This window comes from Mus pahari, chromosome 7, assembly GCF_900095145.1.
Source record: "Mus pahari chromosome 7, PAHARI_EIJ_v1.1, whole genome shotgun sequence".
NCBI lineage: Eukaryota > Metazoa > Chordata > Mammalia > Rodentia > Muridae > Mus > Mus pahari.
The window spans coordinates 48,708,164-48,732,762 of NC_034596.1; the positions used below are offsets into that span (position 1 = coordinate 48,708,164).

A 24,599-nucleotide genomic window follows, 5' to 3' on the forward strand; every position below is an offset into this window, starting at 1 on the left:
AAAAAAAAAAAAATCCCTGAAGATGGGAGTTACAGGTAGCTAGCTGTAAGCCCATCATATGTGCTAGGAACCAAATGCAGGTCCTCTGAAAGATAAATGCTGTCTCCCTAGTTCCAACAAACAAAAAACTCTGAAATGTGGTTTGTTTGTTTTCTGGTTTGCTGAGACAGGATTTCTCTTGGTATACCCCATGCTGTCCTGAAAATCCCAAGGAGACATGAACTCAAGAGACCTGAGTGCTGGGACTAAAGGCATGAACCATCAACACCCAGTCCAAGTCCAAGTGTGTTAGTGTGTTTTTCTCAACACCAAATATATATGTATATATATATTAAACAAACCTCAGAAAAGCTCTATAAATACACTTGAGTTCTGCCACAACCAGAACTATTACCTTGAAACATTTTAACTACTGATAGACCATTTCTTTCTTTTGATTATGGATGGCCTACTATTAGCTTTATATATCACTTTCAAAGTTTAGGCCCTAACATTCACGTAGAGAATACTATAGGCAATAAGTGTAATATTCTCACTAAATCTTGCTCATTGTTAGGCTATGAGTCAGAATTAACAATTTTATTCCTACCCAGAACTTAAAACAGGTAACACCACCATATGAACATACAAGGAATTCTCTTAAAGTCTTGATTACCTAAAATTAAACGATGGGTATGAATAAAAATGAATGATTCTTGCTTTAAAAAGATCTGTTAAGAGGGAAAAAATAAATTTGTAAATCAACAGACCAGTTCAATTCAAGATCAACTTCAGATGTCAAAAAAAGACCACATACTAAAAATCTTAGTAATAAATACAATAAACTAGAACCAAATAGCTCGTTATCAATACCACTTATCCTTGCTCTTAATTTACCTGCTACCATTCACACAGAGCCCACACAGTGTTTAGTAATAAGGAGCTGAGAAGCCTAGATTTCCCTCCACCCCAGACTTCTTTGTCCCCTTACCCCATTCTGTACCATCCCCTGAACTCCGTGCTTCACCAGCCCCTTCACCATCTTCTGCAGTCACTAAAAAGTCGAATTCTTTCAGTGCTTCCTCAGTATCAGGATCATCAGTTAAGTCAGCAGCTAAACCTTCATTACCTATCTGTAAAGAGAAGATGAGTCAATAATTAATACTTTTATTCTACATTTTAAAGAGGTCCTTTAGTATTTCCACCTAACAATACTTACAGATCTACTTTCAAATTATTCAGATCCACAATTATCCTTTTTTCTATGATTGATAAGTCTCAAACTATGCTCTAGACATAGATAAACAGTTCAACATTGTTGTATGAAGATCAACAGTAACATCTGACACAAGTGATGAGTGTGCTGGAAAAGGCCAAAGTTCTACTCAAGAGTGTTTTTTATTTATAGTAGGTTCACAGAATCATCTAAGCTATCCTGAATTGGCTGAAGATACTGAGAAATGTATACTAGCTCTATGATTCACAGCAACACAGAATAACCATCAATAAACTTATATTAGTTGCACAACAAATAATAAAAACAACCTACGTCCCAGAACAAACTAGTAAGAAAATGAAAAAGCTCAGGTTTCTGACATGGCTCAGCAGGAAAAGCAGCTGCCTGATGAGCTGAATTTTATCCTAATAAACCAAATAAAGGTGGAAGGAGAAAATTGTGCACAAAGTTGTCCTTTGACTTCCACATACGTGCCTTAGCACATACACACTCCTCCATACACATTATATAGCACAAAAGTAAACCTCTATCCAACAGAGTGTATCATACTTGTGAAAAGCTGGAGAAAGGTTGAAACTGCTTTTGTAGACTCGAAGCTTTTGACAAACACTTGCTTTTTTTTTTCCATATTTCTACAAAATCTCCAGTACTACAATTGAATTTACTCACTCTTTTTTCCTTTTGTGATAGACAGGGTATGAAGAAGCCAAATGACTTTAAACTCATTATATAGGTGATGACATCCTTAAACTCTCTATCCTCCTGCCCTTCCCTCTCATGAGCTGCACCACCACATCCAGTCTATGTGGTGCTGAGGCTGAACGCAGGAATTTGTGCATAGTAGTCAAATACTCTGACATACAACCTCAGCCCTTGCCATTTAAAAAAAAACAAAACTACACAAACACTTGAAATATTGAACAGTACTACTTTGATGCTATAAAATGGGGCATAGTGTACAAATGGTCCAGTAGCATCAACTCCCCATCTACTGCTACAATACATCAAGTCTACTTCTTAGAGTATGAGGAAAAGTAATTTTTTATTAATCCTTACCAAATAGCCAGAATGCTGGCACATACTGACAACCCATACATCAGACTCTCATCCAAGGTGGGAGCATCTACACCATGGTTTCTGTTCATTTTTCTCCCATATGATACTGTACATGGAAAGATAAACTTCAGTGTGACCCCAAATTGGGATAGAATTAAGGAATGTGTACTGGCTGGTTTTGTGTGTCAACTTGAAACAAGCTGGAGTTATAGAGAAAGGGGCCTCAGCTGAGCCTCCATGAGATCCAGCTGTAAGGCATTTTCTCAATTAGTAATCAAGGGGGAGGGCCTAGCCCACTGTGGGTGGTGCCTTCCCAGGCAAGAAAGCAAGCTGAGCAAGCCAGGGGAAGCAAGCCAGTAAGGAACATCCCTCCATGGCCTCTGCTTCAGCTCCTGCTTCCTGACCTGCTTGAGTTCCAGTCCTGACTTCCTTTGGTGATGAACAGCAGTATGGAAGTGTAAGATGAATAAACCCTTTCCTCCCCAACTTGCTTCTTGGTTATGATGTTTTGTGTAGGAATAGAAAACCTGAATAAGACAGAGTGCTACTTAAAAAAAACAAAAAGCTTCAAGCCACTGGACAAAAACTTTTAACAACAGACCTTCTCTCAGATCATTTAGTGAGTAACACGTGAAATCATAATTCCTGCCATATGTACATGAACAGAGTAAGAGCTGGCAGTTATTATAAACCTTTCAAGGACAACTAAAATAATTACTGTTGAAATCACTGTGTGGAGGAATATTGTAAATCTCCTACTTTGTGCTTATGGATCCGAAGTTTGTCTTTTCCTTCTGGGATGCCCTCAATCATGTCATTTTCTTCTTCATCACTGTCATCGGCATTTTCTAAGAAATTGAATGTCTCAAGAACATCACCAGGGGGCCTGTAGAAAAGAGAAAAGATGATTCCAACTATTTCAAAGATTGACTCTGGTATTTCTTCCTGCTTCCTCATTCCTCTATCCTTCTTTTTATCTAGTGATACTACAAATTGAACCCAGGATGTCACACATGCTAGACAAGTGTTAAATCAATAATCCACACTCTGATCCTTCTAATTCCTAGTTTAAAACTACTTGAAGGTGGCATCTGCAATTCAAACACAACCTAATTTTTTGTTGATGTGAGACAAGATATTACATAGTTCAGAATAGTCTCAACTCATTATGTTGATGAAAATAACTTTTAACTCCCGATCCTCCTTTTCCAATAGAGTCCTGGCTCAAGACACCCTAATTATTGCCTAAAACTTTTATTCTAGAGTATCTTTAAAGATTATTTGTGCTCTATAATTAAAATAAGGATTTTTCTGTGTTTAATAAGTTTCATCCAAAGCTTTTGTCTAAAACATTTTAGGTAAATGCTGTAAGAAAATAAAATCTCGGGACTGAAAATGCCTCAGCAGGTAAGGCTATAGGTAAGAGATCTTTCAGGAGACCTGAGTTTGGGTCCCAACACCCACATCAGATGCCTTACAATGGTATGAAACTTTAGCTCTAATGGATATATAATGCCTTCTTTGAGCCTCTGCACGCACTTACAATTTACATGCACATAACCTCTCAACACACACATGTACGCACGCACATACCAGCATAATTAAAAATAAGTCTTTAAAAAGAAAAATAATCTACTAAGATTAAATGATCAAACATGCTATTATTTCTGAAAATATTTAAAAAGCAATTTCGGAATTTTTTTTATAATTACAACCACTTATACTTTATTGGAAGACTAAACAGTAAAACGCAAAAGCTCATTTATTAAAACTGCCCATATTTAAAATTATAAAACATATATTACACAAGATATACCACTCTGGGGAGCAGAGGAAGTTCTAAGTAGATGTGTATTGTTGACATGAGCTGGTCAGGCTTCGTGTGGTCATATGCATGCCTTTGGTCAACCAAGTGGCTGGGTGGCAGAAGCAGGAAGATCTGTGAGTTACAGGCTAGCCAGGGCCACCTAAAGAACCTTGTCTCAAAAATAAAACAAAAAGAAAAACAAAACAAAAAAAAAAGACCGGAGTGATGTCAAAAGACTAAACCTCAGCCCCATGGGGGTTACAAATCCTTTACAGGATGAGGCTCAGTGTGGTACCAAAACCTTCCTCTGATCCAGTTGTGAACGCTGACAGTTTGTGTAGAAATGCCCATAGTAGCTTTCTAACCCCCAAACCCAGAAATGAAAGTCCTGAAGACTGCTCCCCTGTGGGGACTGCTCCTTACCAAGATTAGCTAACCTCCTTGATTCAACTGCACACCAGAAACCCCACTTCCTTGTTCAGTTTTATATAATAAACACATTAAGCTTTCTGGGTGCTGTACTTCTCCATCAGAGAGTCCAGGAAGCCATCCCAGTTTTTCTGTGTATATGTGTCCAATGTCTGTAATTTCTTCATTCCCTTCTCATATCTAGTTAGGGTTCCTGAACTTGAGAGGTACCAATCCATCTTATAAATTTCTTATGTAGCAAAAAAGTATCTTTAATCTGTTAAAATGTTTTCAAGTATTTAAAAACAGCTAATAACAATAATCTATTTTATTAAGTCTATATATAAAAAAGTGGCTTTCATAGATTCATTTAATATCTAACAATAAATGCAACTATAGAAAATATAGCAAAAATGAGACTCCCAATGAAAAGTCACTGATTTTGATTTCCCTAAGTTAAATGATGTTAATCAACAAATACAAATCATACCTTTTGATTTCTTGTCCTTTTTGCTTAGGAGATTCACCACCATTCAAGATCTGTTCTAAATTCTTTGCTTCTACGGATCCATTTGGCTCTGAATTAGACAGTCCAAGTAATGACCTTACCCGTTGAGACCGTACATCTAATATTGTATCTGTATATCCTACTTCCTGAAGATACCTATCAAGAGAAAATGAAACACTAAAATTCAACTACTGTCATCATCTGCCACCTTCAAATCATATTAAAAATTTTTAAAAAAGCCACAATCACACAAATTACTTTTTCTTTGTCTCAATAGCTTCATTATAGCCTAATACCAGGTCTAAGAGAACGATGTCAACTTTAAGTTCCAGGATATTCTATACCCTCCTCTGACTTATGTAGGCAGTCAGCATATATGTGGTATACAAGTATACATTCAGATATATGTATGTATGTATGTATGTATGTATGTATGTATGTATGTGTATATATATACTCATATACATAAAACAATCTTTTTAAAAATATGAATTAAGGCAAGAGGGGAGGGGAGGGGAGGGGAAGGGAGGGGAGGAGAAATAGAATGTCATCTTTCAGGAACGGCTGAGCGTGTAAAGTGACCTACAGCCAAGCCTGATTACCAGAGTCCAATGCCTGTGACCCGAAGGTGAAAGGAAAATCAATGCTGAAAGCTGACCCTGATCTCCAAAAGAAGCTGTGGCACATGCCTGTGCCCATGCCTACATACATACAAATGGATCCTTTAAAAGCAGCATTATGAAAACCATACAGTAGAGTGAAGCATGTTTTTACTTATACTCAATATAAGCACTTCTGTAACTTTTTAAGTTGAAATCATTACTCACTGTCTTAATAGCTGTCTGCCTTGCTTCCATGTTAGTTGGCTGTTCTGGGGTACTGGAGGAGCCTCCATATCTTTGGTTTCCTCTGGAAATTAAAGAGGGGAAGTTTTGCACACATTACTTCAACTTATTGTCAGTGTTCAGGCTTTTTTTTCCAAAAATAAATTTACACATGAAAATATTTTATGTAAGACAAGAAAAAAGTTAACAATTTACTACAGATCATTTCTTCTTTAAATGTTTGGTCAATAACTCAGGTACTCTACCTACTTTAAAAATCAAAAGACCTCAGATGTGCTTTAGCAGGATTAAAAAAACTAAAAGTCCTAGACTTGAAAACAGAATTCTGCTGCGTCAAATACCTTTAAGATTTTATATATATATATATATATATATATATATCACTTATGTTATTCATAATCACCAGATACTGAGGACACACACACACACACACACACACAGAGAGAGAGAGAGAGAGAGAGAGAGAGAGAGAGAGAATTTCATTTCAAATTTATATCAGTAGACATTAAAGTCTCTATCACACTTTATTTTTTAGAACAAAAGATGAAACGATTCAGCTAGGAAACCAGGCTGCTTAACTAACTTAGATCACTGTGATGGGCACACAGGTGGTGGATAGAGCCTTTGCTTAGGTCCTAGGGCAGTAGTTTGCAGCCAGCCAAGCAGCCACTTATTCTTAGGACATGCAGACCTGCTGGGCCTCGGTTTCCAGTAAGCTCAGAATATGGTCAACGCCTCCAGGAGGAGTCCTAAAAACACTTCCTTCAGGTGAATGACAAAGCCATTGGTAGCTCATTCTACTTACTTGTAGTCAAAGGCTGTCTGTTTAAAGAGCCTAGAGGAGGAACTTAGAGCCCAAGTCAGAGACAGACTTTAGGCAGACATCCAAAAGTGAATGCTTGCCTCCTCACTCCACTGATCCCTTATAATGTATACCTTAGAAATAAATATCTTTTATACACACAAAACCAGAAAATGGGTTTACTACTCTGGAGCTTTTTGTCTGCTTATTGAGACAGTCTTATTTACGGATTTAGGCTGGCATCAAATTGCTCCTCCTATTTCAGCCTCCTAAGTGCTGGGTTTAAAGGCATGTGTCACGATACTCAACTCAGCATTACATAACCGTATATACAACAGGTAAAGAGCCACATCTTAGTCTCTTTACATTTACAAAAGAGGAAAAAGGAAGAATCCACAGGCTTAAATATAGCAACATGCTTACCATGTACAAAACCCTAAGTGCAATCCTCATTGAATTAAACATGTTTAGTAAGCAGCATAAGTTCAGATAAATTAAGTTTTCAAAAATTATCCTTATAGAAAAACTAAGAACTATTGTGGGCACTATTATCACCACACAGATTCACAGTATCGAAATAAATGTAATATAAAGACACACACTTGAAAAATCGTTCTCCTCACAGTCCATACTGAAATTATTAATTCTCAACTATTATGTTCCCAAACTCCTTAGAGTCACTTAGTACCTATTGGTAATATTATAATATCTTTCGTAGCCATTACTTCCTAACCATAACAATCTCATTTTCTTCTTATTCTTTCTTCAAACACTAGTTATTTTCTAATTTCTAGAATTACTTAATTCTGATAGTCTCTTATTTTTCATTTTATAGCATTTAAAATTAACAACTGGAGAGAAAAACATTTTTAAAAATATGACTACTCAAAGTCCAATCACCAAAAGTTAACAACTATTAGTAGTTAAGGTTCTCATTCTCAACTTCAACAATAGGAGCCAATGTATACACTTTATTATACTCCAGAAACTATATTAACACTTAAATCACATAGAGTTAGGGGTATATTGCAATGATCGAACACTTAACATAAAATACAGAAGCTTACGTTTCATCCCTACCACTACTATAAAAGTATAATATTTTACACAACGTATATAAATATTTAATTACCCCTTTATGCTGAAATGAGTTTTTATTATTTCACTATGACAGTTAAAAATTCTGAAGTATGTTATAGCAAAATAATTTAATGGATTTTTGAATAAACAATCAGCACCTAGCTTAACAAGCATCAATAGCTTTAGAAACTCTTTCCCTCTAACCACTTACTAGCTATTCTAAAATATTATTAACACCATCTCAACCTCTAAAACTTAATTTGTAAATGTGACAGAATGATTTCTATCAATTTTCAACTTTATAAACTTAACACCTATGTTGTCAAGTTTAGCTAACTTACTTTTATTGCTAAACAGCATTCTGTCCACTAATATGTCATATTTATCCATTTTAATGCTGATATTCTAGTTGCTTCTAGATTTTCACTATCATCAAGGGTATGTATGTATGTGTGTGTGTGTATATATATATATATATATATATATATATATATGTGTGTGTGTGTGTGTGTGTGTGTGTGTGCGTGTGTATACATACACACACATACATACACACACATACATAATGTGGACATATATACACACACACATATATACACACACATATATAACACACACATATAACACATATATATGCAATTCTTATATAAGCTGCAGTGATCAAATGTTTACATTTCAAGTGGTGGAACTATCAAGTTACTGTGTATGTATGCTGTGTTCCCTTTACAGACACAAGGGCACCTTAGGCCTCTGCATTATTAACAACCCTACCATCAACATGCACAAATACATCCTGCTAACTCTAAAGCCTCTTCAGCATTTGACACTCCTTCTCTGTCACTCTCATAATGCTAAACTGTATTTCACTCATATCTTTGCCTATACTTCTTGAATAATAACATATCACGTCTACTTTTTCCTTCTTGTTTGTTTTTTCAGACACGATCTCTCTCTGTGTAGACTCTGCTTCCTGGAGTTCCAATTATGTGGACCAGGCTGACCCTGAACTCAGAGATCTGCCTGTCTCTGCCTCCTGAGTACTCGGATTAAAGGTGTGCGCCATATCCACTTTTCTTTTTATGTAGCTGTCTTCAGACACTCCAGAAGAGGGCATCAGATTTCGTTAAGGATGGTTGTGAGCCACCATGTGGTTGTTGGGATTTGAACTCAGGACCTTCAGAAGAACAGTCAGTGCTCTTAACCACTGAACCATTTCACCAGCCCCCATATCCACTTTTCTACTGAATTATCTATTTCCTAAACTTGTAAAAGTTAAATTATTTACATGCTTGAATACAATTGCTTTCAGGTTTAGAAAATATGCAAAATGATGAGGTATAAACATCTCCAAATTCTGTTAAATCATATTTTCTTTTTTACATTGATTTGAAGGAGTTTATAAAGCCAATTGTTTCATTTAACATTTATCTACAAATATACTTTGATGCAGATAATTTTCTACTTAGCATGGTATATATTTGCTTACTTCATTTTTGTTTTCTATCCAATATTCTGAATAGTTTTCTGTATCAGTAAAAACATTTTACTTAGTTTTTTTATCATGTTTCATAAGTAAAATTATTTTACTTATATATATCATAAATAAAAGATACTTGTCTGGGTACAATTTTAAGTATTGGTAAGAGCAAATTGCATGTTAACAATCTTGCTTTATACAAACTAGTGCAATAAAATAAGCTAAGGTAAGCACAAGCTCTACTCCAGGAGCAACAACCAAAACCAACTCTAACTCTGTTCATTTTCTGAAAAATCTATACTGGAAAAGAAAATAAGTGAAGAAAATCTTTAAATCCATTTTTCCTACATATGTTTTGAGCCTCATTTACTAGTCTTACTGTAATTAAAGGTAGTAAATATATACAAAAATATTTCCACCTGTCATTTTTCTAAGACTTATTTTTAGTTTTTTAGCAAAGGGTTTTTCTGTTGTTTCTTTTTTGTTTTTCGAGACAGGGTTTCTATGTGATAACCCTGGCTCTCCTGGAGCTCTGTAGCAGGCTGGCTTGAACTCACAGAGATCTGCACATGCCCAGCAGGAAAGGGTTTTTTGAGACAGGGACATAGTTGGTAAAAAATGACCTTGAGCTCCTGATCCTCTGCCCTTTCTAGCCTGAGATGATGAGTATCATAGACAAATACTGCTATTCTCAGTTCTTACTCTCACTCCTCTATGGAGGAGAATATGATTGTATTCTCTAGAATCAGAATGAGCCTTTAGAACCACTCAAGAACCATGAATGGCATGTAAATCTCAGTTTGTAACAAACAAAATAAAAGGTTCTGCTGCTAAAAGCCCAAAGCAGGGACGGCCAAAAAATAAATAATTCAGGTCTGCTTCTCAGTACTTATTATTAAACCAAAATCTAATCAGTATTTTAAAAAAATTACTATTAATATCAACACCTATGTAAGTTTTACCATCTTACTATATATACTTTGAAAAACCTTAAGGAAACAAAATTTTCATATTAAAATTTAAAAAAAATAAAAAGGTTGCTTTAGGAGCAAGCTACTAATAACATTGTAGGCTTCTATTCGACTCCATCAAAAATGTCTGTAAAATTGGGCATTCTCATCTGTATCTGTAATTCCAGCACTCTGAAGGTAGACACAGGACAGTCAGATGGTCAAGGTTATCCACTGATATCTATGGAGTTGAAGGAATCCTAGGATACACAAATCCCTGCTTTAAAATAAGGGGGAAATGGGATGACCATGATCCAGATACTTAAGAAATAGAAAATTGCTAGTATGATTCCTGAATCTTCTTATGTTAAAATACTCCTCTTTTAGATTCTATACAGTTATATGGACACCTAAACTAAACTTAACATTTTCCTATATCCAGTCTGCTCCAGGGTACACATTTATGAACTATTATTCTCATATTTACTACTTAATACAGAAGAAAGCTAATTGGAGATAATTTTCCTACTCTAAATTTTATATGGCTGCTATAAAATCCAATCTAGCTAACTTTCCAGTATCTTAGAACTACAGTGAGGTACTTAGAACTTCTCCAGACAAACCTTTTTAAGTATTAAAAATATAGCTTAAGCTTGTGCCACATCAAACAACCTGAGCCAAATTCATCCAAAACCCACAATGAGAGAAGTACAGATGTAATTACCAAGCAGTCCTCTGACTGCCCTTCCCCCCCGACACAAAATAAATACATGAATGAAAAAACACTGGAGAGGGAACAGCAACTTATTATGTAGCCCTGGCTGGCCTGGAGCTCACTGTGCAGAACAAGCTGGTCCTGAACTCTAGAGAGAGATCTCCTTGCCTCTGCCTCCTGAGTTCATGGCATATACCACCACACCCAGCCAAATATAAATAAATAAATATACACACATATATATATACATGAGGGACAAAAATTGTTTACAGCTAAAAAAAATAGTTACTTTACCATGTTTTGGTTTTAATTACTAGCAAAAAGATATCGATAATTTTATATAGGTTTCAATTTGGAGAAAATGGATTGAGAGGCAGATGAAACAAATTTTTATTTGTTTGGTATTTTCACCAAGGGCTAGAGAGATGGTTCATGGGTTAATAAGATTCTCTATTGTTCTTCCAGAGGATTCAAGGTCAATCCCTAGAATCAACATTGGGTAACTTGCAACTCTCTGTAACATCACCTCCAGGGAATTTAATTCCCTCTTCTATACTCTGTGGACAGCAGCACTCCAGTGCACACACATGAATATTCATGTACACACATATACATATTTTAAAATAATAAAAATATACTATTAACATTCTTCATCAAATTTCACAGTTTATAATTATCATTCATCTGATGCTATAAAATCAAAATCAGGATAAAGCATACATGCCTGTTACATAAAGATGGATTTTTTTAAAAGAATAAAGTTTACCTGATTCAAAGGTGGGCATTTTCAAATCACCTTGGTTCAGTTCTGTGCCATATTTTAATTTGTGATACTTTGCCCTGAAAATTTAACAATTGGCAAAAAATAATTATTTGTTTATAACTGAGTACTGCTATACTTACTAACAAAGCAATGTGTCCATCTTAAATTTTTTTTTTTTTTGCTAAAAACACTGAAAACGTATAGCTATGTAGATAAAATATACAAAAGAAAATTACCCAAGTAACAAATACAGGTATGTAAGAAGATAAATTTCTACTTATGATTAGAGGGAAAAAACATCTGAAATATGTGGGAACATATATTACTTCTCATTTTTTCGTTTCTTTTCCCATACACTAAGTAAAATGTGAAAAAGCGTTCAATAAAGTGTACAATGATGTAAACGGGGATGGCACTGTTCTGCTCTAGTGACATTAACAGTGAGATCCACGTACCTTTCTTGTTTTAATGCATACTCTAACATCTTTATTCTTCTCACTAAATCCTTCTTCAAGTTCTCTTGACCTTTCCTTTCTCCTTGTAAAAATGCAATCCGTGCCTAAAAACATTAAGACTCATTTATTTCACTTTTCCTTAACCAACCCAACCAACCAGCTAATTAAAACAGGAAAAATAATAAATGTGAAATACAACATTTTTATGCATAACCTAAAGACAAAACTCATAAAAATGGTCAACCAAACTTTCTACCAGATAACATAATGTCTTTGAAAATAAAAATAACCACACAGAGGCCATTTCCTTATGATTCTTTAGAGTCTCTAATAAGATTAATGCTTAATCTTTATATAACCCTGGAAGAAATTCTATGGGTAAAAATTAGCATAATTAAAGAATCTGAGGGTGATAGGAATACAGAATAGCCATAGAGAAAGAGGGTTAAAGAGGAAATTTCTCTGTACAAGGTGGACAGAGAGCTAACATCTACTTGATTCTGGTTTTTGTTTCCCCAGGAGTTAATTAGAAATTAGAGATCTGAAAATAAGACTGAACCAAGGCTAGGGTTTTACCCATACTCTGGTGAGTGATCAGTAGTTTAAAATTGAACAAATAATACTAAAAACAAATGGATCGTAGGGTTTAAGGTAGAGCTAAGGACAACAAATAAAGCAGCCACAAGGAGAGGAGATAAAGAGGAAAAGTAAAATGACTAAGGGCCTAAACATCAAAGTATATTATTTATATATTTAAATTAGCATAATATTTACAAAAACTAAAATTATATTCACAAACAAGTTTTTTCAGAAACATCTCTTAGCATCTTTTCTGAAATAATTAAAATTAAAATTTGCTTTTAAGACAGGGTCTTAAACACCAGACTGTCCTCAGACTTTACTCACCTGCCTCTGCCTCCTGAGTGCAGGGATTGCAGGCATACAACTACCACCATGCCCAGCCAAAAATGTTCTATTATACATTTCCATTTTACCATCCCATTCCAAATGTGTTTCAATTCTTGAAATAATTTCAGAGTATTACAAATAGTTCAGCTACCATTTGTTTTGTGGTGTCATTTCTTTTTGTTACCACTTCCTCCCTATTATTATTATTATTATCATCATCATCAACATCATCATTATAATAAAGGATGTTTCTTCATCATCATCATCATTATAATGAAGGATGTTTCTTCTTTAAAAAAAATTCAATGGTCATCATCATTATAATAAAGGATGTTTCTTCATCATCATCATCATTATAATAAAGGATGTTTCTTCTTTAAAAAAAATTCAATGGTGAATGCCTTTAATCCCAGAATTTGGGACGGAAATTTGAACCTGTGAGTTCAAGGCTAGACTGATCTATATCTCAAGTTCCAGGACAGCCAGAGTTATACTGTGAGGCCCTGTTTTGTCTGCATGTATGTCTGTGCACCATGTATGTACAGTGTGATAGCTATGGGCTGAACCCCAGTCCTCTAGAAGAACAGCTGGTGCTCCTAACCACTCAGTCATTATTACTCTAGCCTTTTCTTGTCTTGTTCTAGTGCATTATGAGGATTGAATACAGGTCCTAAGTCTAGTAAGACAAGCACCTTGCAAACAAAGCTATCCCCCCAAGCCTATAACTTTTTCTTAATTGCCTTATGTCTTCTCTTGATGACTTTGAGCTGGTAGTATAGTCAACTATTTACTACTTTTAATCCAACTGAAAGTGTGAAGGTTACATTTGACCAAATAATTAACATATTTAGCACTTAGTAAAGTATAAAGGACTTCCAGTTACTTACAGGTCATAATTTACCACTAGCAGCACTCATCTCTGCAAACAAACACTTAAATGTAAACTCAAAAAACAAATTTACAAGTCAGAGGTGGCAGCCCCATACCTGTAATCCTAGCACTAAGGAGACAGAAGCAGGAGAATTAAAAATTTGAAGTCACTCTGAGCTACAGTGAAATTGTATGAAAAAATGACTAAAACAATATGATAGCATCAAAACCAAAAGATACCTATTAGTAAACATGTATGAGATTCTCACAGTTTAGTAATGGCACCAAAAGAGAAAATAAATGGACTAACAAACCCACCATGCAAAAACCATCAATATTCAGCCAAATTAACCAAGAGCTTTAATTTCAATCAATCTCCAAATGTATGTCTGCATATCTGTATGTAAAAAGAGACAGCTCAGTGGTTACATGTGCATGCGACTTTTGCAGAGGGCCCGTTTGGTCTCAGTACCCATTTGTGATATTGGTAGTGAAGCAGAAGAGATAAAAAGCTTACAACTTCCTTTTAATTCTAGCTCCAGAAAGACAGACAGACATACACACACACACACACACACACACACACACACACACACACACACACACACAAATAGAATAAACCTTTAAAGAAATAAAATAAAATTTACAAAGAACAGCTCTGGCCAGACTGGGAAGGAAAAAAGATGCTAAATGTCTTGGTTGGGTTTTTAATCCTTGACAAAAGCTAGAGAGGTATTTAAATACTTGTGAAGTGGAACTTCAACTGAGTAAGTGCCTCTATCAGACTGCTTATAGGCAAGGTGGTAGGGCATTTTCTTCATAACGGTTAATTTGGGAGGACCCAGCCCACAGTGAGCAAACTGAGGAAGGGGTGGGAGGTAAGCCAGTAATCAACATTCCTCCATGGCTTCTGCTTCAGTGCCTGTCTTCAGGCTCCTGCCCTGACTTACCTCAGTGATAGAGCATGACCCAGAGATTTGTTAGATGAAAGCAAACAAACAACAAACAAACAAAAAAAACCTTTCCTCCCCAAGTTGCTTTTTATCATAGTGTTTCATCCCAGCAACAGAAACTCTAAGGCAGAAATTGGTACTGGCAGTGAGGTACTGCTGAGACAGCCCGGACCCATGTTTTTAGGAAGGTTGTGGAAAGTCTTTAGGCTAGAAAATTGAGTCATTGGAGCTTAATAATTAGTAAGCTATTGTGGGAATGTAAAAGAAAATGCTGAAAGCAGTGCAGAAGATGGAAGTGAGGCTGCCTTGTCAAGCTGCAGAGACAAGTTTGAGTCTCTTAAAGGCTCTATCATGACCATTTAATAGTATTGTAAATTAAGAATCTGGGTTCTGGATAGGCACAGTGGCACAAATCTTTAATCCCAGCACTTGGAAGCAAGCGGGTCACCTTGAGTTCCAGGCCAGCCTGGTCTACAATCTATGTCTAAGGTCTATATAGTGAGTTCCCAACAGCCAGAGCTATGTAAAGAAATCACTTTAAAAAAAAAAACAAAAAAAAACAAAAAAAACGAATCTAGAGCTAAAGATGATTAAGTGACCAGCATCGGACTATAGAGATGACTTAAAAGTATAGAGATGGTTTAAAGTGTCCTACTGCTCTTCAAGAAGACCTAAGTTCAATTCCCAGTACCCCTGTGAGGCAGGTCACAATAGCCCCTAACTCCAGGGGAATTAAAACCAGGGGGATTAAAATCTCTGGCCTCTGTAAGCACCTGTACTCACATATACACAACCAGACACAGTCACACACATATACACAACTAGACATAGTTACACACATATGCAAAATAAAAACAAATCTTTGATGGGCAGTGGTGGCACATGCCTTTAATCCCAAGGCAGAGGCTCAATGAGTTCCAGGACTGCTAGGGCTACACAGAGAAACCCTATCTTGAAAAACGAAAACCAAACAAAAACAGGGGTGGGATCAGCATCACTGAGGCAAAATCTTCTGGGAAATGTTTACTTAGACCAGCACACAGAAGTTAAGAGTTCAGAGAGGGCCAAGGCTGCATTTCATACTAGTGGCATAGAACGAGACAAAAACATTCGATCCCCCTGAACAAGCTAGCTGTGGATTCAGTTCAAAGACCCTGCCTCAATGAAATCAGGTGGAGAATCACTAAGAAAAACTCCCAATAAGTATGCATATGCATGTGTGTAATCATATGTGACTTAGGCACCCATATACACATGTTAACACTCACATACACAAAGTATTTTTTTTGTTGTTTTAAGATTCATTTATTTATGTATAAGTACACTATTGCTCCCTGCAGACACATCTGAAGAGGGCAGTGGATCCTATTACAAATGGCTGTGAGCCACCATGTGGTTGCTGGGAATTGAGTTCAAGACCTCTGGAAGAGCAGTCAGCACTCTTAACCACTGAGCCACCTCTCCAGCCCACAAAGTACTTTTTTTAAAGGATAAAATATGTAGGAATTAAACAAGGATACAAAAGATTTGCACTTTCACTGGTGAATGAAATTACAGAGGATATAAACACATTCTGTGTCCATGCAACACAATTTTAATAGTTAAAAATGTCAACGCCACCCAAAGTAATCTACAATTATGTTTTATGCACCTTATGTACATACAATTTGTAACTTTCTTTGAAGGGCTATTATAACCCTGCCTTGTCTAGAACTCTATCTAACCAGTCTGGCTGGCTTCAAACTTACCGAGTACTCTAATTAAAGGTGTACATCAGCATGCCCAACCTTGTATAACATTGTTGTTGTTGTTGTTGTTGTTGTTAGGTTTACAGAGATAAGGTTATTATTATTATTATTATTATTATTAGGTTTATAGAGACAAGGTTTCTCTGTGTAATGGAGCCCTTGCTGTCCTGGAACTTGCTCTGTAGACCATGTTGGCCTTAAACTCACAGAGATCCGCCTGCCTCTGCCTCCCAAGGACTGGGATTAATGGTGTGCACCCCAATACCTGGCTTAAGGGGGGGCAGAAGGGTGTTTAGCTTCCTGAGCCACATGATGAATTCCAGGCTTCCTGAAGCTAAGTACCAAGACCTGTCTCAATAAAAGTCGGGGAAAAGCACACTACAATGGAATGTCTGGTTGGTTCAATGAAGGTAAGACTTCCAATTTCTTTTTACCTAGAATGCTGAGGTTTGAGTCCAAAGCTTTACATTTGCAAAGTAAGTACTCCAATGAAATGTTTTCCCCAACAGAAAAACAATTGTTGAGCACCAGCAAAATTCTTTATCTGTTGACATCAATTGATGTTTTTAACTACCCTGATCTAAAAAGAAGAAAGGTAAGCCAAGCATAGTGGTGCATGCCTTTAATCCCAGCACTGAGTTCAAGGCCAGCCTGGTTCACACAGTTCCAGGGTAGACGGGGCACATAAAGAGACCCTGTCACTCAAATGAACAAAGTAGGAAGGGAAATTGTTAACTTCACTATTACCAAAGCAAAATGTACAAAATTGCTTCCATCTATCCAATTTTTGTTAATAATTCAGTATGACCCAACTTTGTTCCTGATTTTCAACATCTGGTACCATAGTTTACATATCTCCTGAATTCATTCACCATTCAACATCTGATTGCCAAAGAACTATTTACTATTTGCTGATGTTTGGTGACAACCACTAGAGGTCACCAGCATAAAACTTTCAATATTGATTCAAGCAGGATCAGTCTAAATGATTCACAATTACTTGTTTCCCTTTCCAGTACCCTTTTCTAAAACAAGATTCAAGGGCTAAGAAAAATGGTTCAATGCTTAAGAGAGCTTGCCATGAAGCTATAAAAACTAGAGTTTGGATCTAACATGCATGTTGCAAGTCAGGCAGCTTGAGCATGCCTGTAATCCCAGCTCCAAGGGAAGCAGAGACAGGAGGATTACTGGGACTTCCTGGCTTCCAGCCTACCAGAGAAACCCAATTTCAGAAGAGACCTCAAAGGTCAGAGAATATCTGGAGATAGATGAGGACAGCTACATCCTCTTCTGGCCTCCTGAGTGTGCATACACATAGGTACAGAGACATATAATAAATAAAAGATTCAAACCTTAGGATGGTTGTGGTGGTATGTATCAGTAAGATGTGCTGAAGAGACGAAGGCATAGGACCACCAGGTTGAGGCCAAGCTGGGTAACACACACAGAGAGAAGGGGGGCAGGGAGAAGGGAGGGAGGGAAGGAAGAAGGGAGGGAGGACGGGACGGAGGGAGAGAGAGAAATACTTTATACTTTAATTAGCAGGTTCAGTGAGACTGCTGGTAGAATTCGGATCCCTAGGGCAGGCCTTAGAAACCAACCATCTTGCTTCATGATCCACAGTCATATGAGAAGCTGCTACCATATATTTTCACTGAGATTCACCATGAAGTTGATATTATTTTTAAAAACCACACACAAATGACTAATTCCAAAAATTCAGTGCTCTGAGGCAGAACATACAAACCTTTGTATAATCTATCATGTTGTAATAAAAGTCTGTGTCCAATTCAAAGGAGGGCACTCTATTTTTATCTTTTCAAAGAAAATACATGAACAAAAATCTTGTATTCCATAGCTTACAGACTTTTTATTAAAATATTTTCCAATTTTATTGATGGAAAAGAATTCCAGGGAAAAGAGAAATACTAAGAAAAAAACATACAAAAGCAAGTAAATCTTGAATTTTTTTTTTTCTTGGTTTGAGACAGGGTTTCTCTGGCTGTCCTAAAACTTACTTTGTAGACCAGGCTGGCCTCTTAACTCAGGGATCTGCCTGCCTCTGTCTTCTGAGTGCTGGAACTAAAGATGTGTGCCACCACTGCCTGACTTTAATCTTATTTTTTAACCCTTCTATTTAAAACAAGGTTTAATGAATAATCAAAACAATATCACCCTCCGTGGCCCAGTAATTCAGAGCACAGTGCTTTTCCTGAGAATGCAAGTTCAGTTTCCAGTGCCCATGTTGAGCAGCAGGTCCTAAGGGAACCAAATTTTAGCATCCATGGACACCTGCACTCTTGCGCACATAATTAAAAATAAAATAAATCAAAGTACCATCAGCCTCTAAATTCCCAGCTTCATTTTACATGACCATAGTTGGTTGAAGAATGGATTTTCTTTCTCTTTTCAAGGCAGTCTGACTATGGTAGTAGCCCTGGCTGGTCTAGAACAAGATAACAGAGTAAAAATACATTCATTCTGTCTGGGAATGGTATAATCTCATCTCTCAGGAAGCTAAGATGGAAACACCCTGAGTTCAAGGCCAGCATAGGTTATATAAGAAGACTATGTCTCCAACAAACAATAATACAAATAAAAGGAGAGATTAACTTCAAACTGTATAATAAAAACAAGATTACAAACAATACTATTTCTACATTCAAATTAATAGATGGAAATCATTCTCCTTAAAATTCAAAGAGCACTTAATAATCAACAATTAAATTAGCAACTGACCAAGGGAGATTCCTAAAATTATTACAAATCTTGACCCTCTGTGAGAAAACGGCATTCAGCTATGTAATACGCCATTCACTATTAATGCTCAAATCCTTCCCCTAAGACCTTGATACTATGTGTGTTCTAGAAATTATAAACGCATATTCCACATATAGTATTACCTAACATATTGTTTGATGCAAACTGTAGCAGTAACGCAGACACATACATGCTTCTAAAAAAGTGTCTATTTATTTCATGTGAATAAAATTATAAACAGCCTTGTCACTTCAGGTAAGACTTGCCCTTAAATGTTTAACAAAAATCTTATAAACTTTTTATCTTTTTAAAATTTAGAATACATAATAAAGTAATAACCATCTATAATATTTGTTACTATATATGGATAAATCTCATTTATACCTTACAAACAGACCTATGAGTTGGTGTATTTTCCACACTTTCTTTACAGAAGAGTTCAGGGAAGTACACTTAAAGGAGCTTCTCTTGCTTTTCCCAAGAGAAACAGTGGAACCATTAAGACATGAATCTAGACGACCTTAGTTCAGAGTATACTCTATTACTTATGAAATGATAAAATATCTATGAATAGCAGGGAAAAAATCATCTAGAGAAGAGTTGGCAATATCATGACTTAATTACATTCACATCTAAAAGCCTACATTAACTTCATTTCTGAATTAGAATATTTCTTTAATACTGTTTTGTGTGTACAGGGGTATGGAGACTACACATATCACTGAGTACACATGAAGGTCAGGAGACAACTGGTGGAGGACTTGGTTCTTTCCTTGACCATGTGGGTTGCATGTATACAACTCATGTCATCAGCCTTGGCAGCGAGCACCTTTTACTTGCTAAGCCTTCTTGCTTATCCTGAATTAGAATTCTAACTCATTAGAATTAACAAGCTCCACGTCAGTATAGCAAAACTAACTGAATTAGCAAGCAGAATAAAAAATACTTGCCAGCTCAATTTTAGTCCAAAAATATTGGAATCCAGTCCTTTTTTTCATCATTACTAAAATTAGGTGAATGCAGTAGTGCTCCTAACCATTTGGCCATCTCTTTAGGTCCCATTTTGTTGTTTTTATAAGACAAGATCTCAAGAGGCCAAGCTGACCTCAAATTTCTTATCCTGCCTCTATCTCTCACGTACTACGATTGTAGATGTGTAGCAACACATCCAGTTTTATGTGATATAGACGATGGAACCGCCTTGGGCTCCATTCACGCATGCTAAGCAAGCCACCACTCTATGAACTGAGTTACATTCTCAGATGAACACCTTTCCTCTTGTTGAACAATGTCATAAATTACAGTTTTCAGTTTTCTCAATTATAAAATATGGGAATACTCTTACATTTACAATTCACTTTTATAAGGTTTTTCTTTTTTAATTTTATGCATTTACTTTTATATGTATGGACGTTTGCCCAAAGATATCAGAAGAGGGTGTAAGATCTCCTAGGAATTAAACCTGAGTCCTCTGGAAAAGCAGCCAGAACTCTCAGCCACTAAGCTGTCTCTCCACCCCAACATGTACAATTCTTAACAACTTTAGCCTAGAAGTACTTATTCTATCTTTGATATTTTACTTTAAAATAAGGCAAAATTGTTTTTTATGATTAAAGGAGAATTAATTTGGTCCAAAAAAGCATGTTTCTAATTTCAGACTTTACTACTCTACTGCATACTAATTCAGAACACTCATGACAGAAATTAAGAATGTATTTATTTTCCTAGCACTCAGGAGGCAGAGGCAGGCAGATTTCTGAGTTCGAGGCCAGCCTGGTCTACAGAGTGAGTTCCAGGGCAGCCAGGGCTATACAGAAAAACCAAAAAGGAATTTATTTATTTGAAAATCTGAACATGAATAAGAACTGTAGGTTTTAGAAACCGGGTATACTACTTACAATCTATGCTATGATATAATCATGTAACTAACCTACTATTAAAATTTCCAAAGGGTTAAAACCTGAACACAATCTCTATACTTAACCTTAAGAAAGTCAATGAGGAAGTGAACCATGATGGTGTTCCCCTGTAATCACAGCACCAGGGAGGATGAGACATGAGGAGAGCCAGAAATCTGAGGTCTGAGCTATAGAGTGCCAAGCCAGCCAGAGCTACAAACCCTGCAAAACAGTTTCTCTCACTTGATACACAACCATCGCAACTACAGGTATTTCAAAATACTCTAGGCTTTAAGTCTCTAAAATTCCATTCTTCCCACAAGAATGGCCCAAGAAAAGGTATGTATATATATATAGGTTTTTCGAGACAGGGTTTCTCTGTGTAGCCCTGGCTGTGTCCTGGTACTCACTTTGTAGACCAGGCTGGCCTCGAACTCAGAAATCCGCCTGCCTCTGCCTCCCAAGTGCTGGGATTAAAGGTGTGCACCACCACCGCCCGGCTCCAAGAAAAGGTTTAAATCTAATTCTTTTCATTAAAAGTGCAATAGCTTACCAATTAATAAAGTCACTGTCTTAGCTCCTTTCAATTGCTGTGATAAGACACCAAGACCAAGGCAATGTAAAACTTACGTTTCAGAGGATTAGATTACACAATGAAGCAAAGGAATGACAGCAGGAACAGCTGGGAGCTTACTTTTTGATTCCAAAGTAGGGAGAACACCAGCAGTCTTTTACAACCTCAAGCCCATCCCCAGTGACACACCTCCTCCACCAAGACCACATCTCCTAATCCTTCCCAGCTTTACCAGCTGGGGACCAAGTCTTCAAATTTGTAAGCCTAAGGACGGTTATTCTATTCAAACCAAAACAATCACTTAATTTTTTTGTGAGGGGTTGTGTTGTAGATAGCCCTCAAGTAGTTTGTATTTTGATGCTAATTCCGCTTCGCCAAGTAAGGCTGCTTAGGATGAGGGTACTAAGGGTTTCATGAGTGACCCTTCTAATGAATAAAGATTTCTAGGAAACCAATCATTGGGTGAGTAGGCAGGACTTCTGGGTCAGACCGAGGGACAGCAGAGGCAGGGCTGCTTTTGGACTTTTGGATGGAGCAAAAATGTAGGTAGTGGTGACCCACGGTTCAGATAACAGATCCCAGGGATTTGCTACTGGAGGACCTAATTTAGAATGGCTTACTATTAGGATGCTAATTGTGCCCAATGACTGTGTTGCCTTTTGATTCTAAACAAAGATTGATGTTTTCCTTCACGCAGCGACTTAACTGAGTTCCAGAGAAAAGGTACTCCAGACAGTCACAGGAATTTGGAAGTGTGAGGCTAGCATGGCAGTGACCCGCCATGGGAACTTAGTGAGCTGAGTGGAGAGATTTCAGAGCTCTGGATAAGAGTCTCCACGAGATGGGAAAGGGACTGCCCAGTGCCCTGCAGGAGATAGCATGGATTGCTTATTTTATTTTATTTTATTTTTTCAGTAATTCACGCTACAGGGTTGCTTTTAAATAACTCAGGAAGAAAATATTCAAATCACTAACTGGTAACTAATTTAAAATTCTTAGCAATCTAAACTTTTATGGAGTACACTGTTCTCATAACTTTGACAGCTGAATTTGAACCAACCCTTCAGAATTAACAAATACTTAATAATTTGAATAGCCATTTAGAAAAACCCTATGAAGCCAGGAGGCAGAGACAGGCAGATCTCTGTGAGTTGGAGGCCAGCCTGGTCTACAGAGTGAATTCAAGGACACTCAAGGCTACACAGAGAAATCCTGTCTCAAAAAAACGTGGGGTCTAACTCATAGAAAGCAGTCTGGAGCTCAAGTTATAGAACAGCATCATAAAATTCTTCCTCCAGGACCCAGCCTGGCACTCTGGTAAACACACTACCCACAAGCCAGACTGATCACCTTCAATGTGAAAGAAATGTTCTCATAGAACAGCATGCATACCAAGAGAAGAGACCTAGATCTGCTATCAAAAGCAACCCTCCTCATGGTAGTCCAGGGAATTCAGAGTATGGGTCTGAGGGGGAAAGAAGCAACAAAACTGTAGCACATGAAACAAGAACACTGGATTTAGCTTGAGGGGTGAGAGGCAGATCTCCAAAGCGAGTTTTGGGACAGCCAGAACAACAAAGAAAACCTGCCCCTTGTAACTAAGATTAGACAGACAGACAGACAACCACATGATTTACAAACAGATGGTAGATTCCAATGCTAACACTTAGAATTGACCTTAGGCAAATTATCCTGCTATACCAGTATAATACTAATACTCAGAAAACATGAGAGTTTATCTGTGAAATTACAATTCAAAAGAATGGATTTGGAGCCATGAATACACACCTGTAATCTCAGAACCTGGGAGGCAGAGGCAGAAGGGAATAAATTAGGTCAGACTCAACTATATAGCAAGTTTGAGGCACTCAAGGAAAGAGAAGGAATAAAAGAAGGAACAGGGGAAAAATGGGGAAAGGGAAAGGTATAGTTTTGACCTCTTAAATCTTACTTTTAGTATGGGTTTTAAAACCTTTTAACCTTCTTTTTAGTCCATCACCCACCAAGAGTAGCAGAAAAGAAAGGTTATTAGGATACAGGGAAGCAGAACTGTTTTTTTGGAACAATTCTCATCTGTGTTTTCAGGAAATCAGTAGTTTAGTTCACAGGTCAGCATTGGCACTTGACTCAGTTTGTATCAGCTGACATCACTCTGCCAATCAGCCCAAATCCACTGAAGTCATAGAAACCTCTCATGAAGTTTCCTGGTGCATTTTTCTCTATGGAGTCATGACAAATGGAATTCAACAATACATATAAGGCAAACCACATGTGTCCTTTCACATGTGCCCTTTAAATCCATCATGTGCCCTTTTTCACATGCTTGCTTTAGAAAAACATCCTTTCCCCTGTGTCTGCTTCAGAAAAACATTTCTTTATGTGTTTGCCCCAGCAAAATACCATCCGAAAGAACTGACTTTCCAAAGAAACCAGAAGTTTCCATTTCAGAAAGGGAAAGGAGAAAAAAATAGAAAGAGAAGGAATAAAGAGAAAGAAATGTAAATGTGGTAAGAAGAGTTTCTGCACAACTTTTTCTGGGCCAATGAACCAAGAGAAATGTCAGCAAATCAAAGCGTAGAGCTCTAAATGAACACTGTGGGAGCAGGTACTGTTATTCATAAGGGCTATGGGGGATTACTGGGGTTGACATGGAGGATCCTTTAACTTACAAAGAAAAGGATGTAGTGTTTAAAAAAATAGCAGACACAAATGGATGTATCTGGAGGATATCATCCTTAGTGAGGTAACCCAATCACAAAAGAAGTCACTAGATATGCACTCACTGATAAGCGGATATTAGCCCAG

The 24,599-nt window shown here is 36.9% G+C and overlaps 1 protein-coding gene across 5 annotated transcripts in view; it reads right to left on the reverse strand.

Moving 5' to 3' along the window:
- Positions 1-24,599, reverse strand: part of Strn3 (striatin 3) — an 81,181-nt gene that overhangs the window by 38,375 nt on the left and 18,207 nt on the right. For 4 of the 5 annotated variants that reach the window (XM_021202644.2, XM_029540822.1, XM_029540824.1 and 1 more), the window contains exons 2-7: positions 12,083-12,186; positions 11,631-11,704; positions 5,823-5,904; positions 4,978-5,151; positions 3,032-3,158; positions 971-1,112 (exon numbers count right to left, since the gene is read on the reverse strand). In XM_021202644.2, the coding sequence (XP_021058303.1) occupies positions 971-1,112; positions 3,032-3,158; positions 4,978-5,151; positions 5,823-5,904; positions 11,631-11,704; positions 12,083-12,186 (703 nt within the window). The remainder of the gene's footprint in view (positions 1-970; positions 1,113-3,031; positions 3,159-4,977; positions 5,152-5,822; positions 5,905-11,630; positions 11,705-12,082; positions 12,187-24,599) is intronic. The other variant, XM_029540823.1, reaches the window with a different exon arrangement.